At 41.9% G+C, this 27062-nt stretch overlaps 2 protein-coding genes and 1 long non-coding RNA gene across 4 annotated transcripts in view; 1 reads left to right on the top strand and 2 right to left on the bottom strand.

Annotated features, from left to right (window-relative positions):
• The window catches only part of LOC139102207 (uncharacterized), a 49249-nt gene extending 26219 nt beyond the window's left edge, over window positions 1–23030 (bottom strand). Inside the window, exons 1-2 of the long non-coding RNA XR_011545667.1 lie at window positions 22959–23030; window positions 22786–22877 (exon numbers count right to left, since the gene is read on the bottom strand). This is a non-coding gene — a long non-coding RNA (uncharacterized lncRNA). The remainder of the gene's footprint in view (window positions 1–22785; window positions 22878–22958) is intronic.
• Lolal (lola like) lies at window positions 4761–26076 on the top strand. Of its 2 annotated transcripts, XM_070655940.1 has the most exons (5): window positions 4761–4890; window positions 5002–5045; window positions 23883–24116; window positions 24201–24410; window positions 24864–26076. In XM_070655940.1, exons 3-4 carry the CDS (start codon window positions 23928–23930, stop codon window positions 24393–24395), a joined length of 384 nt encoding a protein of 127 aa, XP_070512041.1. In that variant the 5' UTR covers window positions 4761–4890; window positions 5002–5045; window positions 23883–23927; the 3' UTR covers window positions 24396–24410; window positions 24864–26076. The 2 variants fall into 2 exon arrangements, with proteins under 2 accessions (XP_070512041.1, XP_070512040.1); XM_070655939.1 differs by lacking the exons at window positions 4761–4890; window positions 5002–5045 and adding an exon at window positions 22982–23295.
• LOC139101473 (CCAAT/enhancer-binding protein) lies at window positions 16708–20509 on the bottom strand. The gene has a single exon (XM_070654628.1). It carries the CDS (start codon window positions 19708–19710, stop codon window positions 18661–18663), a length of 1050 nt encoding a protein of 349 aa, XP_070510729.1. The 5' UTR covers window positions 19711–20509; the 3' UTR covers window positions 16708–18660.
• Window positions 26077–27062: the final 986 nt, after the last annotated feature.

The following is a 27062-nucleotide window of genomic DNA, read 5'->3' on the forward strand; positions in this document are numbered from 1 at the left end:
GAGTAAAATAGAGTTGGTTTAGGTAATCGCGAGAACGGGGAAGAAGCTTGCTCGTCGGAGCGATCGCGAAGGTTGCCTTGTCCGTTCGACCAGCCCGCGCGCAAAGCCGCCTGGCCACGCTGTGTGCTCTCCTACGCGCTTCGCTCCCTCGTATCTAACGTTGACCCACTTCTCGAGCCGCCGCGGAGAACCGCGGGGACCCGGGGAAAGGATGAGCCGAAAGTATTCTTCGTTCTAGCGCGAGCAGCCCGCGCCTCGTCACGCCGTAAACGATCGCGAAGCCGTGCGAATAAAAGATAAAGAGGCTTACGTCCGAAAAGATACTTTTTGCTTTGAGGTTTGCCTCGAAGACGCTATTCGTCGCTACTCGGGCTTAAAAATTAATAAAGGATTTCACGTCGGAGAAATAATAATGTTGACGTGAAACTGTATTGAAAAAGAATTATTTTGCCGCTGAGAAAGACTTCGAGGGACCATGCTGGTTATATTAGATGTGTCGCGAGGCCACTTTTGTCTTGTGGCAGAGTCTCCTGTTTTACTGCGTTTGCAATTTATTTTAAAGGGGTAACAACAACTGGTTCAGCAAATTCCCGAGGCGGCAATGACGGATCAGCGATTAAAAGCGAGATTATTTGCTTTCGGCGACCCTGTTAACGGTCCCCAAACGAAAGCTTCGAACAATGTCCTTCTGCTTGTGATACTTTTACGAAGCCTTTCGAGAATGATGATAGAACTGCTTACCGATTAAACAAGACAAATAACGTTGGACGAAATCGAGCTCGTTCTCGAGGTTAACGATGTATGTTTTATTCATTCATTTATTTATTTATTTATTTATTTTTTTAATTATTCATTGCCCGAACGCGTCGCTTTATTCGCTGATTCTGACAATTTCTGATCGCCTTAACAGATCGTAGTGTATTTATTGCCCAGTCAAACTTGAACTCGTAAGCAGAAACATTTGGAACATTCGTTTTTGTACGTGCGCAACACTTTTTCGCTGGCTTCTTTAGGCCTTTTCGTTGCAAGGAAAGTTTTTTTTTCTAAGATGGACGAACATTAGGGTAATGTGTCGTGACTTTATCTTGCCCGATTTACAAAACACTAGTTAGCATCACATACCTATTACTGTTCATGCGTGATAAAAGCGACGGAACACCTGACATTATTGGCACATGTGCCGGTGGCTCCTTCTTTGAGCTTGATGGTTACATTGTGTAACATACCTTTTCCTTTTCTACCGGCGATACAGAGTAATATTTAGCGTGATGTAATATAAGCAGAATTTTGTGTGACACTCCCTTCGCATGTAACTTAAACCTTTTTCAACCTTATTATCAACCCGCAATGCACACGTACACGTCTAACGTCCACGTTTAGAAAAAATTCACCGAATAAGAACGCTCAATAAATCGATGCCATAAAAAGGAAATAAAAAAATAATAATAATAATAAAAAAATAAAAAAAAGAAATTTCTCTCTTATATACGCGGATTAATTAACTCGTGTACAAACTTAGGCGCAGGAATTAAACTTCCTGCGCAACAGAACGGAGTCCCGTGGCCTTAAATCGCTCGGTAAAAAGCGCGGGGAGGGCAGAGGATTATTACGAGGGATAGTAAACGTCAGCGCGATATTACTTGCGAGAGAAAACACCTCGCTGTTCGGCTGGTATGATTTTTCATTGAGCTAATCGCGACCGGAAGCTCTCATTGGAGAGTCAGTCGCTGTTGCTACAGGCGGCCGTTATGAGGCATGCATTAGCATTCCCTCGAGACTTCGACGGCGTAGAAGGCGCGCGTATGCGTGTGCGTACACGCCTAGGTGCACACGTGCGTGGTACCTACGGCGCACACGTGGATAAAGTGCTGGCGCGAACTAAATGTACAACGTCACTTGAACCTTGATCTCTCGGTACTGGTTTCATCGCATGCATAAAACTTGTATATTTACGTGTGTATGTATGCTATACATATATGTATATAGTATATATATACACACAGTGAAATGCCGGTTCTTTTACGGTCCACCGAAAATTGATTTCGTCTATCTAAATTTCTCCTGTGAAATCGTATCTAATTTTTTTTTCCCCCTCTTTTTTTTTTTTTTTTTTGCGCCGCCGTTCGCATTCGCGCAATTTAAATCGGCGGAGCAAGGCAGTATTTCAAGTCTCATAAATCACGAAACGCTTTAATTTGTAATATCGTTTTATTATTAATAATCGCGCAAATATGTGACGCACGCGGACTGATAATTAACACATTGATTAACGTCTCTGTCTCTGTAATTATTTGACAGCTTGTAATTAAATGGATAATGTTTAAATATATGAGACACTTTTTAAGTCGTAAGAAAGTACTGTTGGCGATATGAGTGTGAATATTTTTAACGTGCCGCGTGCGTATTGTGTTTCTGACGGCGTTACTGGTTTAAAGTACGATCCAATTTTTTTTTTCTTTCTTTTTCTTTTTAATTCGATAGACAATACGCAGCCGAGTTTAAACGGCACGGAGATACAATCGCGGTTCTTACGCCGCTGAATGTACAAATCGGTGAAACTGAGAGTAAAAGGTAACGAACGAAGCCCGCCGTTTCTGCGGCTCTGAGAGAGGAAGACAGGATGATCTAGGCCACTGAAAAAGGAAAGTGGCCGGCTACCGCGTCTGCCAGTGGGTAGAACTACTCCGGCGTTCATTATGCAATAATTATTATGATCGCGCCGCTGCCGCCGCCGTCGTCGTCGCTCGTCATTATCGCGAGTCAATTGCAGACCCGACGCGCGTATCGCTACTATCGTAACCCGACCTATCCTTTAGATTGTAAATAATTGCGCGTAGAGCTCGCGATCGCACGAGCCGGTAGGCGCGCGATTAACGCCGCTGCTGCAAATTCTCGGCGGCGGTAATAACAGGCCGGCCTCTTTCGGCTCCTTTCCTCCTCCACTTCCGCGGCGACTCAATCTCGGCGTGTCCACGCGAATCTGCAATTATTCGCCGCGAATCGTTTATTGATGCTTAGATACTCCGGCGCGTGAACGTGTGTGAGTCACGGCGGGCACAATGTGACTTCAGATATAAACAACGTACGGTTTCTTCACCTTCGACTATAAATACTTTACGCGTCTACAAATCTTACTTAAGTTATTTAACAAAAAAAAAAAGAAAAAAAAAAAGCTGAACTTTGCTACTATTTTTCCGCGTGATTTTAATATCGATGTACGAAAAGAGAGAAGAATAATGCAATTCGGTGGCCTCGCTGTTCGATTCGTTGCGTACGAGCTGGTAGCATAAGACCGAGAAAATGGAACGGTTGCTATTTGCTGACGAGCAGCAGGGCTAAGGAAAAGAAAAAAAAAAAGTGGCACAGCCATTCTACAGGCTTGTGGACTGACGAACATAGGAACGAAGCGACGTACCTCGTGCCATCGTCATGACTTGACATATACGCTTGAGGAAGATCTGGCGGTTTCCAAGGATGAGACTCTCTCATCCTCGCTCGTGGAATCCAGGAACAGGTCTGCATCACTCGAGACGTTAACGATTCTATTAAAATATATCTCGTTCGCATACAGTTCACGATGTTAACTTATGTCTAATTTCTATACAGCCGTTGTCATTTTAATTTTGGTTAAGAGTCATTAACATGCTGAACATTACCTTGATTTTTTTCTTTTTTTTTTTTCATATGTCCGTATTTTTCGAGGGCGAATATCTTTCTTTTCATATATTAATATTAATTATCAATGTTTTTATTACGCGTTAAAAAAAATACTTTACTACATTTTAATTAAAACATAAGTTTTTAATTAGCATAAAAAAAAAATTTCTTGATTTGATTTTATTATTGATACAAATTTTTTTGTTCTTTTAATAATGGTGGGAAAAAAGATGATAACTTTGTCATTCGATCATCGGCAGTTCGATGAACCAAGAATACTCGGTTATTGTTTTTGGAAAAGAAAACTGTCGACTCGACGGGATCCAAGCTTTTTTGATTTATAATCACATCGAATTGCAAAAGACAGGATATAAAATCTTTTTCAGCGAATGTTTCTCGTGTAAAATTTCTCACAAGAAAACAGCTATAATCCTATCTTAAAAAATTCGTGTGACGCGTAAATTAGCTGTTAATTGTTACCGCTTAAAACCGACGCTGATTAGTTCTCTCTCGCTAGGTTTGCTTCACGCCAAGCGAGAGTCAACGTCGGCTGTCGAGTCTGCGATTTCGAGATTCAATTTAATTTTAATATGTAATTAATATGTCTAGGCAAAGACGGTCTTCGCGATTTTCGAGATCGAGGATGACCTGGTGGAAGTACCGTCTTTGTCTGGACATACCAATTAAATATTACAATTAAATCGAACAAGAGTAACGAATAGATAGCCGCGGGGAGGCAGAGAGGCGGGGGGTAGAGCGAGCTCTAACCTACGTGCCGTGCGCTAGGTATATTCCTCCACTACTCCCACTCTCACTTTGTCCTTCTCTAGCAGTCGTGCGAAGCACACGTACGCACTACACAGCAGCCACGTGTCCGTGCCGAAATTAATACGTACTTGCGTTTAACGAAAACCGCCCGGCACGAGAACTATTTTCTCCTCCCTATTTTCCGTGTGAAAAGAATACGTGCGATTACGTCTCCTTTCTTTAAAGTAAATTATATCCTTACGCGTTTATCTCTCCGAACTAATCTTTTATTTCAGAAGCGAATTAATCGATTCTATTGTTGCCGTTTATTAAATTATATATTTTTTTTGTTACAGATCGATGCAGCTGCATTCGCTACTGTTCAACGAAAGTTGATTTGTGCGCGGAAGGATGACTCGACACGTCCCATCTGAGAGGAGGAGCAAGCCCGGGAAGGGCATCATGCATCGGCGGAGCAACTTTTAGGTGAATATAAATTTTTTCTTATTTTTTGAACTTTATAAAAATAAAGTTTTACTTTTACATTAATTTTAATACTAACATGTCTACATTAATATGTTTTATTGTATGTTACAGACACCAGCAGAAATCTATAACTCCGCTGAAGCTCATGCAGATCGGTAAGTTGCATGATTTTCTTTTCGTAGTTTGCAATTGGGATCTGTTAAAAAATAGCGCGCCCGTAGCAGCGCGCATGGTTTCTTCTAGCAAATATATAAAAAGAGAGGAAAATTGCAACTGTACGTTATTGCGCAAGAATCTGTAATAATTTGAAATAATACGATCAGTTCGTTTATGAAGTACAGAATTGATTTCGCGAAAAGTGCTGGTTACCGTGTGCAATAGTACCGACGGTATTTATTTTCCATAAGCCAATGCGGCACAGTGAATGCAACTTGCTCCTTGTCATTAGGTAAAGTGCCATGCGGTGCGAATGGCAACATACTAGCCTGCACATAAAAAGTATAAAATTTTCCTCTTCGATTTCCTGTTCTGTTTGTACATTTTTATTTCACGACAGAAATATCGAAAGGTAACAGCAGCGCGCACAAAACATTTGTCCATTATATTTTTAAGTCTTAAACTGGCATACGTATGTATATGGAAATACTACGAGTCTTCTTTACTTGCTCAAAAAAAAAAAAAAAAATTTTAAAGAAAAATCGCGCTTGTCCTTACTTCGAGCTTTACGTTCGTTTTTTTTTTCTCTTTTTTTATTTTGGTAAATGTGCAATATCACGAGACGCCGAGCGGAGGCGAAGGTGAAAGGATGAGAAACACAAATTCGGGAAATATGTGGTACAGCGGTTAATTGAAACAGCGTCAGCGGCAGCAGGTCGATTACGCGAGTCGTGACTTTGCGAAAGTAAGAACGCGGCAGGCCGGTCGCGGTACAATTGCTTTAATTCTCTAATTAATTAAAGTGTTCGCGCGCGGCAGTGGCCGAGCCGCATACGTTCGCGCGCACATCCGGCATCTCTCACGTCAGCATTTGCATACAGTTGAGCGTTTTCACATTTTTATTTTACACCGCGGGGAGATACCGGGGCTTCTCTAACACCTCGGAGTTACCTATTCAATTTAATCGTGATTAATTCATAATAGTTGCGCAATAAGTCGATTAATTTTCTCGAACTGCGGACGGTTCTCTCTTCCTTTAATTGAATAATTACGCTCTTTCAACACATTGTATTTCACGGTGTACCGCGTTTTATATTATTCGAATTTTAATTCCTCCTAATTATAGATTCTGCTTTCTCTCAATGCACACCGAGGATACAAATCATGCGACGATGAAGTAATTCTTCTTTACGAAATTTTATAGAATTCTTTTACATTTTAATGCATCCTGGGTTTTTTTTTTTTTTTTTTTTTTTTTTAAATTGACAGGTGTAATCCCTTTTCAAAGCGAACGATTAACGCTGCGGTCTCTAGAATAAGATAGAGGCTAAGTGCGATTTTCCTGTCTCTTTCTCTCTCCCTGCTTATCGGTCTATCTGTCTTTCCCTTTCGCTTCCTCTGCCAGCTAAGCGTGTTACGCACGATCGGTATCGTCGCAAATTATGCATTTACGACGCGTACAACTAAACGACATTGAACCGCGACCTGTGTCTTAGCGGCCCCACTTTTACTGACCCCCATCTCATCAATGATTTCGCAGTATCCCCGTAGTGAAAATACGCCGGTTCTTCTTCGCGTGGAGCTACCTGTAATTTATAACGCGACTTCGCGCGCGTACACGCGTATACGCGTCTCACGAGATACGCGCGAGATAACGATTACTTTTATAAATAACAACGCGTTAATTCATAAGGTAGCCGAGAGGTGAAAGTCTTTATAAAAGGCCAAAGGGTCGCGTTTTCCGATCGGCAAAAAAAAAAAAAAAGAAGCCTTAAATGATCAACGCACGATGCATAATGGCTCGCGATACTGGTCACGCCTAAAGACTCGGTCGTTTCTATTCGCCGCGAGAATATTAGATGGATAAATAAACGAAAGATTTTAATGTTACTCCCGTTTTTAGAATATCAAATGCATACATTTGAGAAATTTGTTCGGCATTTGCCTCAATCGTCGTAATTAACTTTTAACGGTCGTAAAGAAAAAAAAAAAAAACTTTATGCCTTACGTGCGTTATAGTTATTAACTGCGGTATAAAGGATTAATTACATGAAAACGATATTTTAACTTCGCGTGTTTAAACCATCGTGAGAAAATAAAAAGAAAAAAGAAATAATAAAGTTTAGCGTTCGTTTTCACTTTCTAGCTGAAACATCGGGCGTTTAACAAATGTGCAGTAGCAGCTACACGAAACGATACTTTTCTCGGGAGAAGAGCCTTTCCGCGTGTTTCGGAGCACCGAATGTAAATTTAGATTACTTCGCAATCGAATAATTTACCAAACTCGACGTTACGAGATGCCGTTGTCATTGTCGAGACGTTCGAGTGACGAATGGATGCATATGCCAGCGTATTGCGAAACGTGTGAGAAAAGCGCGTGCAAAGTAACGCGGAATACACGGCGCGAGGGAAAGGTGTTTGAGGAATGCCATTAGCATTTCGGATGACCGTGCGCGCAGACACACGAGCACCGTCGTACAATAATTGAACCATGACCCGCACGACCCTTCTCTCTTTCGCTTCCTATGTGCGGAGCGTGTCAGCTGATCGCGCGATTTAGCCTGCGTCCGATTTAATAGAACAGTCACTGTTAAAAGCTTTGGGATTATAAATTTTTTTTTTTTTTTTTGCAAAATATAATGTGGAGCGTTAAAGTACACGGCCGATTAAATCATTAAGAAACTTTGAGGGAACGACGACAAACCGCTCGGAAGTTAAATCGACTAATGGCTGAAATAGCTTCGCCCGCGAGGTGTCCGTTCTTCGAATGTCCGTGTATCTCGCCGAAAATAAACCGCGGCGCTCAGCCGACGAAAGGAAAATGAAAATAGGTAATTACGTGCCCGTATTTCGCGCACGCGGTGCGATGACCGATAAAGTTTCCACACCCGAGGCGACGAATGCAGCGTGCTCGGTTGCACCGTCAGCTCTCGGCCGGGCGGCCCGATCGCGTGTGCATACGCGAAAGTTCTGTCGAAACGGTGCCTTAGTCATCGTCCCTTTCCGGAGGATATAGGTATATATTCGATAATACTAATCCGCGCTCTCTCGCGTAGTCGCGGCTTTTGCTTTCTTGCAGCGCAGTGACCTGATTCCTTGCGTGCAACAGTAAGAGCGTTTTCCAGAGGCAGGAGGAGGAGAAGGAGAAGGGAGATGGAAAGAGAGAGTGGCACAGCTAGAGAGGAAACAAGAGAGAAAGAGAGAAGGAGAGAGAGAGAGAGAGAGAGAGAGAGAGAGAGAGAGAGAGAGAGAGAGAGAGAGAGAGAGAGAGAGAGAGAGAGAGAGAGAGAGCGCCAAAGAAAAGAACGAGAGAACGCTCGCGCGCCTCGTGACACGTAATACCCGTCACAGTAATAGCGGTACGATATTATAGCACCGCTAATGTCATTCATTTGTGATTTAATGAGAGGAGTCGAGAGACCGCGGCCGTCCGACTGCGAGAGGACGCCGACTGCGCGCCGACGACATTCGTATCGAGGAAGAACCGCGGGGATTTCTTGATCAGATCAGAAAAGAAGCTTTTCGTCCAAATAGTAGCAGCAAAGCGCTTTAAAAACAGCTTTAAAAAAAAAATAAAAAAAAAGATTTCCAATTTTCGAAAAAAAAAAATTCTAACATATTTCGTTAAAAACTCTAGATTTCAAACCAGCAAGTGCCATCGTTAGTCTCAATAGCGACTAATATCTCAACTTTATGTGGGTTATCTCTGTTATGTTAGTTATGCCTGGCTCTAAGAATTTAGGTTGGCCATATGGTGTACGGAATCGTCGCGTTTCTTTCTTGGCCGGTTATTAATATCGCGCTGTCGCGTCCGCACAAGTCGTCCTGTCGATCGAACCGATCCGCCCGATGTGCATAACATTTTCGAAAATATATTTGACGTATCTTCATCTCAAAAATAAATCTAACTTATTTTCGTAAAAATATATAAAAACTACCCGAGCTAACGGCCGGCTATTAACGCGATCGCCAAACTATACATATAATTAAAATACGCATCACGAAGTTACGAATTTGTTGAATTTACGTAACGAGTTTTTTTTTTTTTTTCTCTCTTTCTGCTTTACGCTGACGCGTTCCCACGCGTGCGGATCGAAGTTTTACAGTGATGACACGCCGAATGATCGCACTCTCATCAATTCACGGAGTGCTATACAAGTCATGCTAGATTTATGCGGCGTTAACTAGGCATTGCGTAGCATAATCCACTCATGAGAACACTCTCGTTAACCTTTTTATACCGCTACAGCAATTTGCGTATCTTCGGAATGTTCTCGTACTGATTATCTACGTTGCGTAGCGGTTGTAATTGTACCCCGCTTAATTACGTTTAATTAAGGACGCTGATTTTCTCATCTCCCGCCGCGCCTGTTTGACACCGAGGGATCCGCTCAAACTAAACGCGGCCTCAAAATTATTTGTAGAACGAACAAGCGTTACCATGTAAATTATGTTACGTAACGAGAATTCGGTAAGAATTTTTGTAAAATATTAAATTTTAAACTGCTAATATTTAATGGGAAGGCCTTACGTAAATAATTTGTGTGAAAGTATATGAGAGCACATTTTATTACGGATTATAATTTATATAATATAATTTTTAGTGAAATCTTTTTTTTTTTTTTTTTTTTTTCTAAAGTCAACACTTTAACGCACAGTTCCGTTTCGACAGAAGTGATCGAAAAAAAGAATTCAGCTTTCTGTGTATTGAAAATTACCTCTTGCGGCTACCTCGATATCTATCTCTTAGATTAGAACTTATGCGTGTCACAAAACTAGATTGTGACGCATTGCATGTATCGAGCGTAAAGAATCGAGCGCGGAAGTAGCCTTCATTGACTTTTAGGCAGCGCCCGTACCATTTACCGTTGTCCCGAGGAGTAAACGACCGTATAAAGGCACTGGTGTGTGGCCTTTAGAGTGTTTGTGGCGGTCCACCGTGAGCGAGTGAGTGGGTGATGCGTTTGGAAGCGGCCGCGACGAAAATAAATCCCCTCCCCCTCCCGGGCCTTCCTCGCGTAAACGACGCACGTTGTGCGTGCACGCGTGCTGTCACGGGCCGCGTACACGCGTGTCCATTCGTGGGACGAGAATCGGCCGGCACGTTCGAATTTCATGCGATCGACCAATCTGGTCCTTCATTTCTCTTTTCGTGGGAAGTGAATGCGTCATTATTCACATGTACGCATAGCTCACGGTAAATATGTGACGAGCCGTCATCCACGCCGTCCGGATGTTATGCAGGCGTCGAAACGCGTGAAAGTATATCGCACGTTTTTTTTTTTTATTATTTTTTTCAAATTTATTTGGAAGTCTCCTTGGATCAATATATTACTTTTGACATCGATAGGAGATAACTTTAAATCATTTATCGAGACTTGTAAAGCAGACATAAATATTGCCAGAAATGTCAAAATAATGAAATTTGCATTGATTTACATAAGTTAGAAAGTCTTCAATTTGCTTTTGTCTTCTTTTTTATTTTTTTATATTTTTATAAATGAATTTTAATTATCTTCTTTACGGATGTCGCTTCGCGTGATGGCTCATTTATAAATATTCGCAAATAATCGTGCATAATCTAACGAGAATTAGAACGTAACGTTTAAAAGCAGGCAGGGCAAAATTTTTATTGCTCTCCAAATTTAGGCGCGATTCGCGGCAGGTGAAAAGGAGAGTGAAAGAGAAAGAGAGAGACGCTTTCGGACTCGTCCCTGATGCGTTGTATGCGTCTAATATAGCGATGCAGGCGTGGAATATAGGTCGCATGCTAGAACGCTCTTTTATATACTTGCCAGTCCGACACTCGAAGATTGTAACGAGGATATACGCGTACCCACGCGCTGATACATAGAGACACACACATTATGCATTCCAAGTTCGACATACGTCTTATCACGCCCGTTGAAAATAACGGTTGAGTTATCGTAGAAATACATTAATACATAGTCCCCATACTTAATTAATCAAAATTCTTACTTGCGAATTTATTAGAGATCAACATCGTATTTTTGAATAAATAGAATATCGCAATAAATATAAAAATTTATATTACTTCGTCGACTGTACATTTTATCATTTTTATTTTTCAGTTGGTAATAATTTTGTTCAAGTTTTTATTTTTTAATTTTTTTTCTTTTTTTTCTTTAAATAAATTATACGCGATTTTTAGTTAAAATTAAGATTTCAATAGCTTATTGCTCTCTCTTCCCGCGAAAAGTGGCCGGAAGTTTAAATTTTATTTTTTCCTCCGGACGTTAAACTGGCAAGAACAGAGGTCCAGCGTACGATGATGCGGGATTGTTACCCAGACAATACCGGAATGTTTTACATGTCAATATAACGTTGCAGAAGATCACTGAGGTCTATCGTTCGGCAACGATCGATTCGCGCGGGATACAAGACTGTCTTTCTCGTCTCTCCCGTTGATTTTCATTCCCGTAGAGTTCCGCACGTACGGCTACGAGCCGTTACGGCCAGCATAACAATGCATGACGTAACTCTGGGGTCGAATCCTCCTTACCTCCTCCGTGCAACGATGTTACAGGAAAGTGAAACTCTCGCAAACCAGGTCACACCCACATCGTGTTCGCGGCGCTGAGCCGCGCCGATCGACGGCGGACCCTTTTTAACTTCGAGCTAGATGCTTTTCCGACACATTAAACGGCAATTGGAAATAAAAAGAAAGATAAACTCTATCCGCGAAAATTAATTAACACATCATTAAGCGTGTTTTAATTTAAAAGAAAAAGGAAAAAAATTAAATCAAAAAGAAAAAAAATAAAATCAACTACGTTCTTAATTTTCGATAGTTTAGTACAACTTTAAAAGTTTAATACAATTACATTTAATCCTGTAGTTTTATATTTATGTTCCGGCAGTTATTAGCGATTTGTTTCACCGAGTCTTATTTGAATACGACAATCAAATAAGACATTATGTATATTTCATTTAAAAACTAGCGAGATATTGATTCTGATATTAATCCGTGAATATATATTCGTAAACAACTGACTAGAGATGCCAGAAAGATTTATATATTTAAACATTTACTACGCCTATCTAAATTTTTTGTATATACAGATTTCGCAAGCCACTTTCAATTTTTCATAGTTTAGTTAAAGTTTAAAAAAAAAATCTTTATTTTCTTCCCCTTTTTTTTCTTTCTTTTTTTAGTTCTGTTTTTTTTTTTTTTTTTTTTAATATTAAGTTATACGTACAAAATATTTTAAAACTCGATAATCGACGACGTTCGGTTATTTGAAATTACGAATAACAAAAATTAATAGGTCAGACGTACTGTCGCAGACGTCGGCAATTACGATGATACCAGGCAACTAATTCGGTGACAGCTTCCGCTGCACACGAGCGATCATCTCGGGAATCTGGCTCGAGATGCGAGATGCGTCGGCTCAATGTCACCGGCGGCATTAGCGTCGCGATTTCGCTAAGCTCTTAGGATGCGCGGACGGTTCTAGCGGATCGGGAGCGAGAGTCCGTTTCCGCGCTGCAACACAACGGCTTCGCGACATCCGCCGCGAGGCCCCCGTGCGGCTTTACTCGCGTATTCGTCATGTGCGCGCAAAACGAGAGAGAATCGGACGCGGGCGCGCGTGGGTGCGGGGCAGTCTTGGCAGAGTTGGCCCTAACCCATATAACGTCCGCGGCCAGAATAGAGACCGAGCGATCGAGCGAATTGGAAGATAGGTATGTGCAGGTAAACTCATAAGCACGGCCGGGAAAACGGGAGTATCGAGTTGCTGGCGATGCGCCCTTACCGGGCCACCTTTTTTTTTTTTTTTCCTCCCCGCGCGCTTCGATGTTCGAGACGAAAAGTGACAAACAGAAACACTTATCTATTTTAGCCGCGGTAACTTCAACGCGATCGGTCCTCCGAGTCTTAGTTTAATTTTATGTACATTTATACGATTTTGCAAGCCGTTAATTTGTAAATATCTTAATAGTATCCGGTCTTAAAATAAAAAAAAAAATAAATATATTGGCCGTAAAAAATTATCACGAGTTTCTCAATTTAGCTGCGCGTATATTAAGGATTTTTTTTTTATCGCAAAAGCTATTTTCTTTGTATCTTTATTTCTAACCGCAACAAAATTTCCTGTGCTATTTTCTTCAAAATACAACATCGGTAAAAGGTAAACCGATATGACACTAGCAGTTAATACGTGCAGACAGAAGCGGATGATAATGTTAGTATGAATTAACCATTGCTGGCTCTCTCATAATTCGCACTGGCGGTACGCCATCATCCCCGAAGCTAAGACAAAGAGCCAGCTGATAATAGGAGTGGAGCTAAGAACATCCGGCACGAATAAATATATTCTGCATTATAATATTATTAATACGCGCGTCCTTATGTAAATTTATACACAAAAATATATAATCAAGGTTAGAAGATCTATTCCGATTAATTATTGTAATCATTTGTATGAATAATTTAATTGTGATAAAGTCGACTGACTGCCGATGAACGTTCTAATGTATTATAAAAACGCATTATAATAATCGTCTTCGCTAATATAGACTGAAAGATCATCTTGCTGCGTCAGCATGAGGAATTAAATGAAGATAATACTGATAAAATGCTGATAATAAGTACTAGTGGCAGATATTATATCACACGCGTAAGAGAGTTAGTCTTGTTTTCTTCTTAAATTTTGTTTAAAGGTGAAAAGATGGAATTAACGAGCAAGTAGCCGTGCGTAACGTCGGTATTATTCGGCAAATAATATTTAAATTAAATTAATTCTGATGGATCGAGAGAAATATAAACGCGCGAAATAAATATCACCCTTTCTATCTTTCCGGTGATTTATCTCTCATAAATTTCGGCAGTTCCTAGTTAATAAATTTTATCGGAAACAAACTTGCGATTCATTCTCGCAAGGCCGAGAGTGGCTCGCGCGAACCGTTTTCAATAATATCAGAAGTTGCTGTCCGGTATTCTCAGTGCGTGCCCGAAAAGTGGACGCACCGCGTAAAAACTCCTCTGGCATAGCTTGCGTCTAAAACAGGAATCGTCAGTGACACGTGCATGCAGACATCTCGGCGTCAAAACTTGGCGCATTATGTCAGACATTTAACGCCGGTAACAAAACGAAGTGCCATACAATAATCGTCGGTTATTGGAAATTGTCAAGTCGTTCAATTTATTGTTATTGTTCAAGTTTTTTTAAATTTTTTTTTTAATTTTTTTTAAGTTAGAAGAGCGTATACTATACAATTTCTTATCTAAGAAGGACGGGCTAGTACATTTTTGTGTGATATGTCATTCGAATGTTTTCAGTAGTAGTATTGAACATCATCGGTTTATACTAATTTTAATCTAAAATCAATACATTTATCAAAAAGAACAAAAAAAAAAGATTTTGTTACATATTGTTAGATTCCATGGATGCTAGGCGCCAAAAACAAATAAAAGTGAAGTGGGACTGTCTCTTTTTTGGACTTTCATCTCTTTAGATCTTTGACAGAATTTATAGGAGGAAAAAAGTTTATCTAAGACAGTCGTCGAATTTATTTGAGAACATATGCGTCATAAAGTGTTCTTTAGGAAGCCATTATATCGTGGCAAAGGCATACGGCTCGAAATTGAAAAGTGAAAATCTACACAGGCTATTTTAATGAATGATTGCAACTAAAAAAAAAAGAAAAGAAATATTATCTCAATAATATAGCGTTTCAGTTTGCGCTGCCGTCTACTGTTCTCAACATTTTCCTCAAGAATCCGCGCTACATTTTCTTGGCAGTGCGTACGTTCTCCTGCATCAATGTCAATTCCAATTCTTCGGAAGTATTCCGTCTTGGCATTTCATTTTTATTCTTTGTATACTCGCCTGCGTGCATTTCTACCTCGAACAATGTTGTCGCGTGCATACATACAACATGACTCTTTGCATTATATCACGTAGAAGTACGATAAATTGTCCGCGAGACTCGTGAAACCAAGCGGCGAGTTCACGCGAGGCCGTGCACGGCCTAAGGCGCAGCGACGTCCGCGAGAGGAGGTATTTTTCCATAGAAATAATTTTTCATGGAAAAAAAAAGCAAAGTAAAAAGCGAGCATTCAGTCCGATAGTACGCATACGCGTATTCGTATATCGATTGTGCGTCGTCGTCAGTTCTCACTGATTTACTTTTACAAAGTTTTGCTCTCTCATTTTTTCACCTTATCGCGATAAAATGAAGAATATGTACACACCGATATAATGCCAATGAACGCGATCACAATCAGTGCTTGAAGTCATGTAAAGGAGCGTTTTATTTCAATGCATTTTGGTGCTCTCTCCATTCAACTCCCTGCGTCGGTTTCATCATCGCTGCTACGATCACCCCATTCAGATAACGCGCTCGATAATTCTTTTTATAATTATTTGTAAAAATAAATATTAATTAATCTTTTGGTGACTCTTACGTTGCTCGTTTTCAATTAATGTCGATATTGTCGATTTTACGTGGCCGACGTGAAAAAACTCGCTTCGCGATTTTTCACCACGTGAGCGATGTGCGACTTCTTCTTTACGCGCCTTCGCACGCATCGTGCGTTCGTTTGCGTGCGTGATTCGCGAGCACGTGCGTCCACGCGTACACGCCGCGTATCCTGTTCCGCGGAGCTCTCGCTGCAACGCGTCACGCTCGTCACAATGGTGCTAATCTATTTAATCTGACTAACAACAAACTTATCTCGTGACTCACTCGCCGCGCGATGGATTCGCGCGCCATTGCGCCAGATCGCTCGTCGCACCTCCTGCTCGGTTTGATGCAAATGCCGATGGATTTTTCCGGCAGATCAACGCCCGGTTATTTTGTTTTGTACGCACGCATGGAAATATTCCCTTTGGCGGGACTGGCTCTCGCCTTGACCGCATACGTGACGTCATTAATCTCAGGTCAGAACGTTATCAGTGATAACGAGCGAGTTCGTTTCCTTATCTCGTGATACTTTTGTGGTTTAAATCTTACTTTTACAAACACCTGAATGGGCTGTTGACTTTATAATGCAATTTTTTTTTTTTTTTTTAATATTTTCGGATATTGATTTACAACAGAAGTTCTTTTTTTTCTCTAAACGCTTTTTTTCAAATAAATATCTTTATTTATTCTTACGTTTCGCGTTGCGTAAAAAAGTACTTTGTACGTGAAAATCTCACTTAGGTATGCCAAAGTAGACAACTGTCGAAGTTACGGCTGTGTACATTTTGGCACTTTAATATTTTGAAAATAAAAAAGAAAAAAAAAGAAACAGTTGAGCGCATTTTGTAAAAAAATTCTTTAAATAAAACGTAACGTTCAATGATCCATAATTGGGAACGGCTAAAAGTTGATATTCGTATTGTGCGTATCGTGCAGCGATAAAACCTACGCGTGTATTATTTTTGTACATGTGGCCGCCGGGGGACACATCGACGGAACGGAAAAGTTCAGTACGCTCGCATGTAGTTCTTTAAATTCCGGGATTACAGCGCGAGAGCGTTATCAGCCGTCGTGGAGAAGCCAGCTTTGGGCATCAAAAGCTTAAGTGTGTGACGGAGAAGTACATTTTCGAGCGGGTGGGAAAAGTAAGGCACGGGAGAAATGGCGGGATAGGTGACGCGACCGAAAATGAGATAAGGCGAGAAACAGAGGCAGGCGTGTTAACGTATATACGTTTCATATCAAAATATATTTGTGCATAGACAAGAAGACAACCGTGGCGGGTAATTTTCAATGTACCCTTAGCGTCATACATCAGTCATACAAGGCGCGCGCGTGCACTACATCTCGCATTCACACCAGTTGCATGCGCGGTCGTACGTCTTCGTTTAAAACAATTTAAATTGCAGGTAAAAGTCGCAGGTAAACGCGCTCGTGTTCAATATATGGTGCGCACCCGGCTGCCGGCGACTTTGTCGCCCGGAATCGGATTTAATGTGCGAGCCGACGCCGCGCAGAAGAAGCCCGCTTCGTGCAACTGCATGCTTGTACAGAGCATTACGTGTATGATCCCCTGGACTCTTCCGCCCTCCTGATTATCGGTCTCATTCTCGCCGCTAATAAAATATGCAATTACAACAATTTCGTTTCTCCCGACGCATTCGTGCACGCGATCGCGCGTGTGCACGTGCGCGCAACGCAATGCGACTGGGTCTGCACACACGCATACATGTATACAATCCGTTCGATTCGCCAGTTTCTCTCTCACATACTCACTTTCTCTCTCTTTCGCGCTGTTTTTCTTCTAACAAAATATATTAGCTTTTTATGTACATACATCTCAAATATAATAGTAATAAAATTAATTAGAACTATAATACAAGAGCGTGGATAAAGTGCTCGGCTGTGTTGTTTGGCCATGTCTCGTCAGATACGACGAGTACGGAAGCGAATACATATCGAGAGGAGATGGGGATGCCTCGTTTGATGTACGGTTATTGATACGAGCCACGTTGATACCGATCACCGTGTTCCGATATGACTTCTTTTTTAGGTACTTGGTAATTGAAGAGTGATAACCTAAGTTTCATTAATTTAACGTTATCTAAGAACCGCATCTAAATACAGCGCCGTGTGTGCGTGTCTTTCGCGTTGGAGATGTAGTAAATGTGTGTCCGTGTTTTTGTTTGTGTGTAGTACGAAATATAATATACAACTAAAGTGAGAATTCACCTGCGTGAATCACATCAAGACGCGATTCGTTCGAAGTGTCTCGGGAGCGCTTGCCTTCGCGTTGCGACTTTTCGAATTTACGAGAGAAACAAAAAAAGAAAAAAAAAAAATATAAAAAATATTTTATCGGTATCGAGATCGATGAGCAACCTTTGCTTATCTAGCCCGTGAATGCTAAGAAGGTAGATCAAGAGGGTCAGGATTTTTTTTTTGTTAATAATGCGAATGACGAAGAAAGAATGACAGAAAAAAGTTTTACTTTTTCTCGCATCTTCTTTTTTTTTTTTTTTTTTTAATTCTAAGATTCCGGGCTCTCGATGATATATCACGAAATTGCAACATGACGGCTCGCTCGCGGATCACGCGATCGATTCTGCACGATTGATTGTTCCTTATTCATCGATGTTCGCCTCCCTTCCGCTGTTCAGTGTCCAAACGGCACTCTCGAGCGAAGGGCAAGCTCGTCCCGCGGACAATAGGCACTTCTTTCTTCGGTAATACGCGAAGTTCTTCCGCGAACGCGTTCTTCAATCGTCGCAAGCTCTCGTAGAGCAGCTTCGCTCCTCTCGCTCGCCCTCCTACGCGACTCTCATCGACTCTTTCCTCCCACGCTCGCGACGCAACGACGACGCATGCATGCACGTGCGTTCGCATCGCGCGCTCTAGGCCAAGTGAGATACAAAGGACGTCGCAGAAGAATCGTCGAGAGAAATGAGACGGAAACGGAAAGAACGGGTTCGCGCGACGGGAAAACCAGGGCGGGGGGGGAGGGGAAGGAGACAACCTTTCTTCAGAGACGCGCGCGAGGAAGCGGAAGACGCGACTGATTTGGTCTCACAATCGAAGCGGCCTGATCGCCCAGGGACGCGAATGAACGGCGACGTCGTCGACGGACGATGTCACCTCGAATCGCGCGGCAATGTCCGTGCACTGCTGATGCCGTTGCTGCTGCTACATGGGTCCGACCGCGTGCTGCTGGAACTGGTCGAGATGCCTGGAGATCTCGCGGTGCAGTTGCTCGGGCACCACACCGACGCTGCTGAAGAGCGATCTGAGGACGTTGAGCTCTTCGTTGAGCAGCTCGATCCGCTTCTTCAGCAAATCGTTGTCTTTCACCAAGAGTTTGACCTTCTCCTCGGTCTCGCGCGATCGCACCTTCGCCTTCTCGCGGCTTTTCCTCACGGCGATGTTATTCCTCTCCCGTCGACGCCTGTACTCGTCGCTCGCCTTGTCGATGGCCTTGGTCTGCTTCCTGGCGACGTTCGCCGCGCTGTGATGCTGATGGGCCATTACCGGGCCCTTCATGGGCCCACCTCGCGGCGGTTGTTGATGGACCGGCGCGCCTGGATGGCCGGCCGATATCGTGGACGGCGTCAAGGTGGTGAAGGTTTGGCCACCGTTGGCGAATGGGTTGTTCGTTACCGGGCTGTAACCAGCTGGCGGATACTGAGGGCAGTGGCGTCTGTAGTCCGCCGGGTCCAACGGTTCCTCTTTGATACTAGGCGATTCCGAGCTCGAACTGTTGCTGTCGCTGCAGCTGTTGCTGCTCTGGTGATAGGTCGCACCGCTGTGTACCGGCTGCGGCATGTAGGCGAGGGTCGTGCGCGGATAGCCCGTCCGAACGTGCTTTATGGCGGTGTTGGTACCGAGCATGTCCAGCAGTCCGTCACCGAACTGATTGTCATCGATCAGATTTTGTAGATCCAAGGAAATCTCGGGGGCATTGAGATCGGTGAGCTCGCCGGCGGCGGCGCAGTGCTCAGCGTATTGCTGATGCAAGCTCGCCTTGCTGCCGGAGACCTGCTTCACCACCGCGCTGTTCTGCTGCTGGTGGTTGTGATTGTGGTTGATTTGCAGCGCGGAATTATTATTATTCGTCGCGGCATTATTGTTGTTCTGGTTGCTGGTGTTGTTGTTGAGAACCTGAGACTTCTTCAAGTCAGCCGTACCTTGGGCCTGGGCCTGGTGGGCCGCCGAATCGTACATGACTGGTGATTCCATTGCTCACTCGCACATCACAGACGAGAATCCCTTCGCGATTATCACCGCGACCACCCGGCACGTCCCGTTCGTTTGTGCGTAGAAACGTCGATCTGCGCGGTTACTCTCGCCGTTTTTCTACTACTGGCCTCCCTCTCCTTCGGCCGTCGTAGCGCGTACTACTTTGTCCAAGACGGCCCGGCAGGAGATGAGGAGAGGTCCTTTTTCCAGGGGGAGTATCTACTGTCGTCGCACCGTCACCGTCATCGGTAACAAACGGATCCTGGTCTCTTCGTAGCGCGCCACGCGATTTTTGACACTGTTCCAAATACTTACTTAATGGTTTCCCCGGGTTATATATTGCGGCGACCTCGAGGACGACGTTTCACACGTTTCCGTCTGACGAACGACGACAGTCTCGGCTTCGACTTTCGGTCGTTTTCTGGCCCGTGTCAACGCGCGTCCGCTCGAGAACAAGTCCTGAACGCGGCTCTACTGACGCCCACGCGCACCGCCGTACCGTCTCTGTGTGCGATCTTGGCCCCTCGCGCTCACCAGTACACACGGAAAGGACCGCTACGTGGAGCGCGGAGAAGAGTGAAGGGAGCTCGTTGCGGTAACAACAAACGCATTCGAGAGTTGGCGCGCGACTGAGCGCCTCCACGGCATGTCGCAAGCTTTCAATGTGGCGCACGCCAAGAGTCGCTCTGCGCCTCATTGCGCTTGCGCCCGCGAGCGTGGACGCGCTTCCCTCCGCGCGTTCCGCTCCGTGCTTCGCCTTCCTCTTGCAAGCGGTCCTCTCTCAGAGGGACCGACCGCGGATCGTCCGCCGCCGCTCCTCCTCTCTTCGCGGCGCTTGCTCGCGAGTCAGCTCCCACTTCCCCTGGCCCCTTGTCTTCCCCCGGCTCTCGTTTTTTTTTTTTTTTTTCTTTTCCTTTTTTTTCTCTCAGTTTATTACCTATGCACGCCTCTCTCTTCACGGTTTCTTCAACAATTTCCATCCTCTTCTCGTATTTTAATAAAATCTGATTTTTCTTCACTCGTTTATTAAGACTCTTCGAGGCGTCGCAGGCCTTTTCTCTTTTCTCTTCTTCGTCTTTTCATCATCTCCCCGCGACACATCGCGGTTCCGCTGTGGCTCCACACAGCGGAAACGATTTTCCGGCGCTGGATCCTTCGTTAGAGTTCCCGTCGCGCGTGTGACAGACTTCTTTTTCTTCTTTTTTTTTTTATTGGTGACGGGTGTATAGATTTTCCTGCTCGGACAATTAGCCGTCGTGGCGTTCATTAGGCGAATTGTTCGGGCAATTAGTCATCTGTCCGAATTGATAATAATTAAATTTTAATTAAACGCTAACCTACGAGATCGTCATGAATTTCCGTTGCTCATTTATGTCCTTTAAATTAATATCTTACAAAATTTATTTGATTTAACCTTATAAATGCCACGTAACGCCTCGCAATGATCTACTTTGAAGTGACTTTTGGAAGCATCTTCCCGCGGTTAACAGGAAAATTATCATCATTTGCACGATATTGCGCAATCGACAGTAATCAATTTAGCATCAACTATCGTACGTGTTTCTGAAATTTCTAAAGAGATGATTCTTCAAATCATTAAAACATCACTTTAAATGCTCGAAATACATTCGAATGACACGGGACATGCAAATACCAGGATTATTCAAATAGTAGAATGAATTATTAAATAAAACTCGCAGAGGAACTTAGATTCTTCGTCAAATTTAATCGAGATCTCTGACGAAGCGCGCTGCTTTCTAATTGAACTAATAGATTTTATTTCAACTATGTTTTCTCAATTTCCGAGAATTATTAGATTAAACTAGATTCTATTTCCTTATTTGTGTCTTCGACGGTCATCGGCGGCCTTATCATTCCGCTGTGATTGAAGCACGTTTGAGTCTCGTACCCTTGATCAGCTTTAGATTTTCCTTCGCGGAACCTCTCGGAACTTTTTAAAACCCTCGGCCTCTTCTGACTGCCACTTATACCCGGATCGAATGTTTTATTTTTAAGGGACAATTTTTTTTTTCCTCCCGCAGGGAACACAGATCTCCGCGGTGCTGCACGCAGACTCGGCAAACGGCTTCGCGTCCTCGCGAATAGGCGAATCATTGTTGCGTCATGTTTTGATTGTTTATCAACGCACATTTTTTTATCTCAGCATCGCGCGCGCAGCGTAGCTACGCGTGCGTTGATCTACAAACTAACGCACGCTGACGTATTAATCGCTCGGATTGAACGACGAGTTTCTGCATATCAGCGACTCGCTTGCGTCGATATTCTTGTCATTATCGAATCAAAGCAGAAGAGAAAAAAAAAATGGGGGAGGAGAGGGGGAAAAAAAATAGAAAAAAAAATACCAGAAGCGACTTTTGCGTGCGATTAGCAACGCGATTATATCGCGTTAATTAACATCCCTTCGCGAATCACTAATTAAGCGGCTTACACGCTCTAATTCATGCTACATACGTGTATCGGTTATGTGTGTTTATTATATAACAGAGTGATGAAACAGGAATAAGAGACCTGTAAATGATACGTTATCTCCTGTCCGTTTCTTTCTTTTTAGCTCTTCTATTTTATTTTATGTCTCGAATCCTTTTTTTCTTATTTGCTACTTATAACTTTTCCCTCCCGCATGTCTTTCTTTAGCTCGAGAAAATATCATATTATTTATTTAATTTTTAATGGATTATTAATTGTTACCTTAATAGTAGTTTTTTTTAATGCAGTTTATATTACTACTTAATTATATCATTTTGTTTCACAGTAAATTATATCTTTCTTGAAAGTTATAATCAGTTGTCGTATTACCTTTAAATGCGCAAAGAATTTTTTAGGGCTCAACATATACCTCACATTTAAGAAGTTTAAATTGAAGTATGACTTAAACAAGCAGTCATTGCTTATTAGACAAACAATCGGAATGCTACGAAAAAGTTGAGCGGCCGAGAGGTTAATATTATCATAATTTACAATTAATAATTTATAATTAAAGTCTTTAAAGTTTAATATCATAACAATTTTCATAAATTAGCAAAATTAAGAGAGCGGATAAGAGTATGAACTTACCGTTTGCGAGGGTCACACACATGATAAATGAGTTTCGAGTACGGCCACGGGTAAAGTCCTCTCTCTCTCTCTCTTCCTCTCTCTCTCCCTCTCTAAAAAACAGAAATGGCATCGATAAAATCTCAATTAGGTTTAATCTGTTTTGTGAAATAACTGGAAATTAGCTTGCTTACCGGTTATTTTAAGTCTACGCAAGTTCCAAGCACGTACGCCATGTTACAACGAAACCAGCGACTAGGTCTCTCGCACCATCTAGCGGCGTTAGTGTTATTACGTCAGTCGGTATTACGCGCACGGCGACCGACCAACCGACCGATTGCCGCCGGAAAGACTCGAGCACAGCCGAATTTCCTCGCCGTGATACTAGCCACAACAAAAAATTCGTGGTGGTCGCGCAAAAAGTTTTTGGCGCAACGTATTTTTCGCATTTCCTCTACGGAAAGACAAGGTGCCAGTCGTCAGCTACGTCGTCGCCTCGTCCAGGATCCGGCGGCCCGTCGACGGCGCGAAGTAAGAAAAGCGCGTGCGGCAAGCACGCCGTGGGGCTCTCTCTCTGTCTCTCGCGTTCGATCCCGCCTGCCGTGTGTTGTGCATCGGACACCCGTGTGTTCCCTTTTCGCGGGCAAGACGGCCCTCGACGAGCGCGTGCATGCTCGCCGCGATGTCGTGACGGCGAGGAATTTACGGAGGTCGATGCTACCCGTCGCAGCACGCGGCCAACAGTTCGCCCGAATTCTCCTCGTCGCTACGAAACGATATGCTTGACCCCGTGCCACGACTCGGCGCTATCGCGCTTCGTTGATGCCTCGACCCGCCGTGGCATCCTTTGGCTTAACCTGCAAAAGACGTCTCGCCCGCGCGCCTCTCTGAATTTCCCACTCGTACCGAAGCTTTGCGTTCGCCGTAACGCAGTTCATGCATATTTTCTCACGGAAGCGTTGCCGAGACCTTGCTTTTTACGCATCTTCTAATTTTGTTTTGTCATTCTTAATTTGTGCCTCTTTTTTTACTTTTATCTCGATTGGTATACGAATCTTACGAATACTCCCGCAGGTTCCCTGATTTATTTGACTGATAGTCCTTTGTTATGTTTACAGACTGCACAATTACGCAAGAGTTATAGGGCAATTCCAGGATTCACAATGGCGGGAGAACAACAGCAGTTTTTTCTCAAATGGAATGACTTTCAGTCGAACATGGTGTCATCGTTTAAACACCTGCGAGATGAGAAAAGCTTCACGGATGTGACATTGGCTTGCGATGGTCAGACTTGTAAAGCGCATAAAATGGTTCTGTCCGCGTGTAGTCCTTACTTTAAATCTTTATTAGAAGTAAGTATATTAGTAATGTTATACCGCTTGGTGCCGCTAGTTCGCCGATATATTTTGCAATTAAATAAAATTTTCCTTTAACAGGAAAATCCGTCCAAACATCCAATTATAATTCTAAAGGACGTTGCATACAGCCACCTACAAGCCATTCTCGAGTTCATGTACGCAGGTGAAGTGAACGTTTCGCAGGATCAGCTGCCAGCGTTCCTTAAAACAGCAGACCGGCTTAAAGTTAAAGGACTAGCTGAAGCTCCTGGTGCCATTAAGAGAGAAGGTTAAAGATACGTAAATATGGTATGCTTCAAAATTTCGTTAATTTCAGATAGATTTGATAAAAATATTTGTCAAAACATTCCAATTTTTCCATTAATTGCTAAATTTTCTTTTCGTTCATTCAAGTATGATTAATTTAGTAAGATATTTATATATCAATAATAAAAAAAGTGAGATATTTTATAATATATGCTGCTAGTATTTCTTTAGTAATATTGATTTCAAAGTGTATATGCTATATAAAAGTTCATTGTTCAGTTAGTGATTGTGCAAAAAAGTATTTATTCTCTTGCTTCAATTAATATGTACGTATAAGAACTCTTAATTTATACAATTGCTATATAAACATTGAACATACATATTAAGAACTGACTAATTCATTAAATACAATTTTGCATTATCATTTTTTATGCATGATTGTTTAGCTGATTAAAAAAAGGCAAATGGGGCAAAAATGTGAATTTTCCATTGCAGGTATTTGAAAAGTGTGTGGACTGAAAAAACAGTGTAATAATGTAAAGTGATTGAGTAAAACACATGTCACACAACCAAAACACACCACACAACATACATTATAAATATATAGAGACATATGTAAAAAAAAAGAAAAAAAAAAGAAAAAAAAACACTGCGTGTGCACAACTCAGTGTCTTTCGGTTCATGACTTGGATCAACACGCGGTGATGTAAAATAATGCCTTTTTCTTATTCTCAGTTAAATGTTAACGGTTGTATCGATAGTATGTACACATGCATACAAGTAGAGAGAAGATGTTGATGTTTGTCTTGAACCCAATTATGCCACATTGTGGCAACAATAACAACATTGATTATTTTTTTAAAACAAAGTATCGCGAATGAGTGAGTCGCGATAGTTTTACAATGCATGCTGACCGGGGCAGTCTTGGTGGATCAAGTTGGAAATGTTGAGAACAGCTGTTACAACGCCCGTTTTTTAAAGCCGATCTACCTGATTCATAGCACTCCCCTTTCAATTCTATTTGGTAGATCTATTCACGAAGTAGCATTATCTCTCATTTAATTTTGTCGCGCGTCAGCTATTACTTAACTCACTTGCGACAATATGTCGAAATATGAAAATGTGATGTTTTCTTTTCATAGAAGTTTATACTGTTTTTATTGTACGTTATCGTAAATTGTTATGAAGATTTTTTTTAAGGAGATCGATCGATCGATCAGGGCATTAACGATCTTGTATCTAAGCTGAATTCTGTATAAAATATTAAGTAATAAATAATGAAAGTATTTTATTGACATTTAATCAGGCTCCTATCGTGGATAGATTTACGAAACTCCCAGCAAATCATTTAAAGAATGTCAAATCAAGTTTACTGGAAGTAGTAACGTACGCGTTTATATCGTTTTCTTTTGTCAATTTTACGGAAATGCTCTTTTTTTTTATTATTCTTACAAAATGTAAAAAAGAAGAATATGGATAAGTATGGAATACGTCAGGAAATGTTTTAATATAATCAGTCCCGTACAAGTTACCTCTTCTAGTGATCATGATTTTTACTTAACCAAATACTGCCAGTATTTGTACCGGCGTATTCACAATATTACCGATATAGACCAAATTTATTTATGATAATAATATATTAAGGGTTAAATGTCTTAAATTGAGGGAAGGTTATTGTAATATAAGCGAAGTAAATTTTTGTAAAGTCGGAGCGCACAGTTCCTTTTCCCTCCCTAACAATCAAGATGCTTGCAAGTCTAGAGAAGAAGTCAGGAAATATCGAGTGCAGAATACAAAAGTCGATTTTTAAATTCGCTCTTTTCTCGTCCACAATTAACTAATTTAACATTCAAAATGTTGTATTATTTTTAAATTTATTTTATGATACCCCCATTTTATCAATTGCATTTATCACTAGACAAGTCAACGCTCGTAATTCCTGACTCCGCTGTCTCTTGTAATTACATACATATTGAAAAGTTCTCCAGTGTTTCGTGAGTTTTCCTTGCGAGTTAATTATCTTTGTGCCTAATATGACTTTATTCCAAGTTTTATTTGGATTATATACCGAATTAGCACGAGTGAAGTTTTACGGACACTGAATGCCGACTTAAAGTCGTACAATCTTGTATCAAGTGTCAGTTATATACTGCAGAATGTTATAAATCATTGTGCATCGTTTCCTACCGATTTTGCTTCGGATGTTTCTGTAAATCACCCATGAGACCGCCCTATTAAAACTTACGGGCCATATATAAGAATGGTCCATTAAAAAGAAATTGTTCATAATAACGTATTGAACTATGTGATTAAGTCCAGATTTTTTTATGGAACTTGACTTTGTATCAAAGTAAACGCTTCCATACCGATGACGCCTGACAAGTTCTGATAATTACTGGGACCATTCTCACGTAAGCGGCATTAAAATAAAATTTTACGCTACTAGTTTTTTGACTTCATCTTTTCAGGATGAGAAGTTAATTACTCGAGGTTTTTTAAACATCGAAAGACTTTATCATTTCTGCAATCATCCGATAGCAATATCGCGTAATACATAACCGACGTTCAGTCCTCAGTATTTAAAGCAATGTTAAAAGCGTCGAAATGGATGGGTTCAGTTCCTACAATGATATGTTTGCCGGGCATTTGGTGGCTGAATGTGAATAATAATACCATGTACATTTGCTATGCTGT

The sequence above is a fragment of the Cardiocondyla obscurior genome, linkage group LG04, assembly GCF_019399895.1.
Source record: "Cardiocondyla obscurior isolate alpha-2009 linkage group LG04, Cobs3.1, whole genome shotgun sequence".
NCBI lineage: Eukaryota > Metazoa > Arthropoda > Insecta > Hymenoptera > Formicidae > Cardiocondyla > Cardiocondyla obscurior.

What these genes read in the sequence shown, in the direction of transcription:
- Lolal (XM_070655939.1), top strand. Translation starts at nt 22,999, where the DNA reads ATGTTACAACGAAACCAGCGACTAGGTCTCTCGCACCATCTAGCGGCG. An exon ending in CGGCCCGTCGACGGCGCGAA is followed by an intron (nt 23,296 to 23,882) that starts GTAAGAAAAGCG and finishes TTATGTTTACAG; the next exon opens with ACTGCACAATTACGCAAGAG. An exon ending in ACTTTAAATCTTTATTAGAA is followed by an intron (nt 24,117 to 24,200) that starts GTAAGTATATTA and finishes TTCCTTTAACAG; the next exon opens with GAAAATCCGTCCAAACATCC.
- LOC139101473 (XM_070654628.1), bottom strand. Translation starts at nt 19,710, where the DNA reads ATGGAATCACCAGTCATGTACGATTCGGCGGCCCACCAGGCCCAGGCC.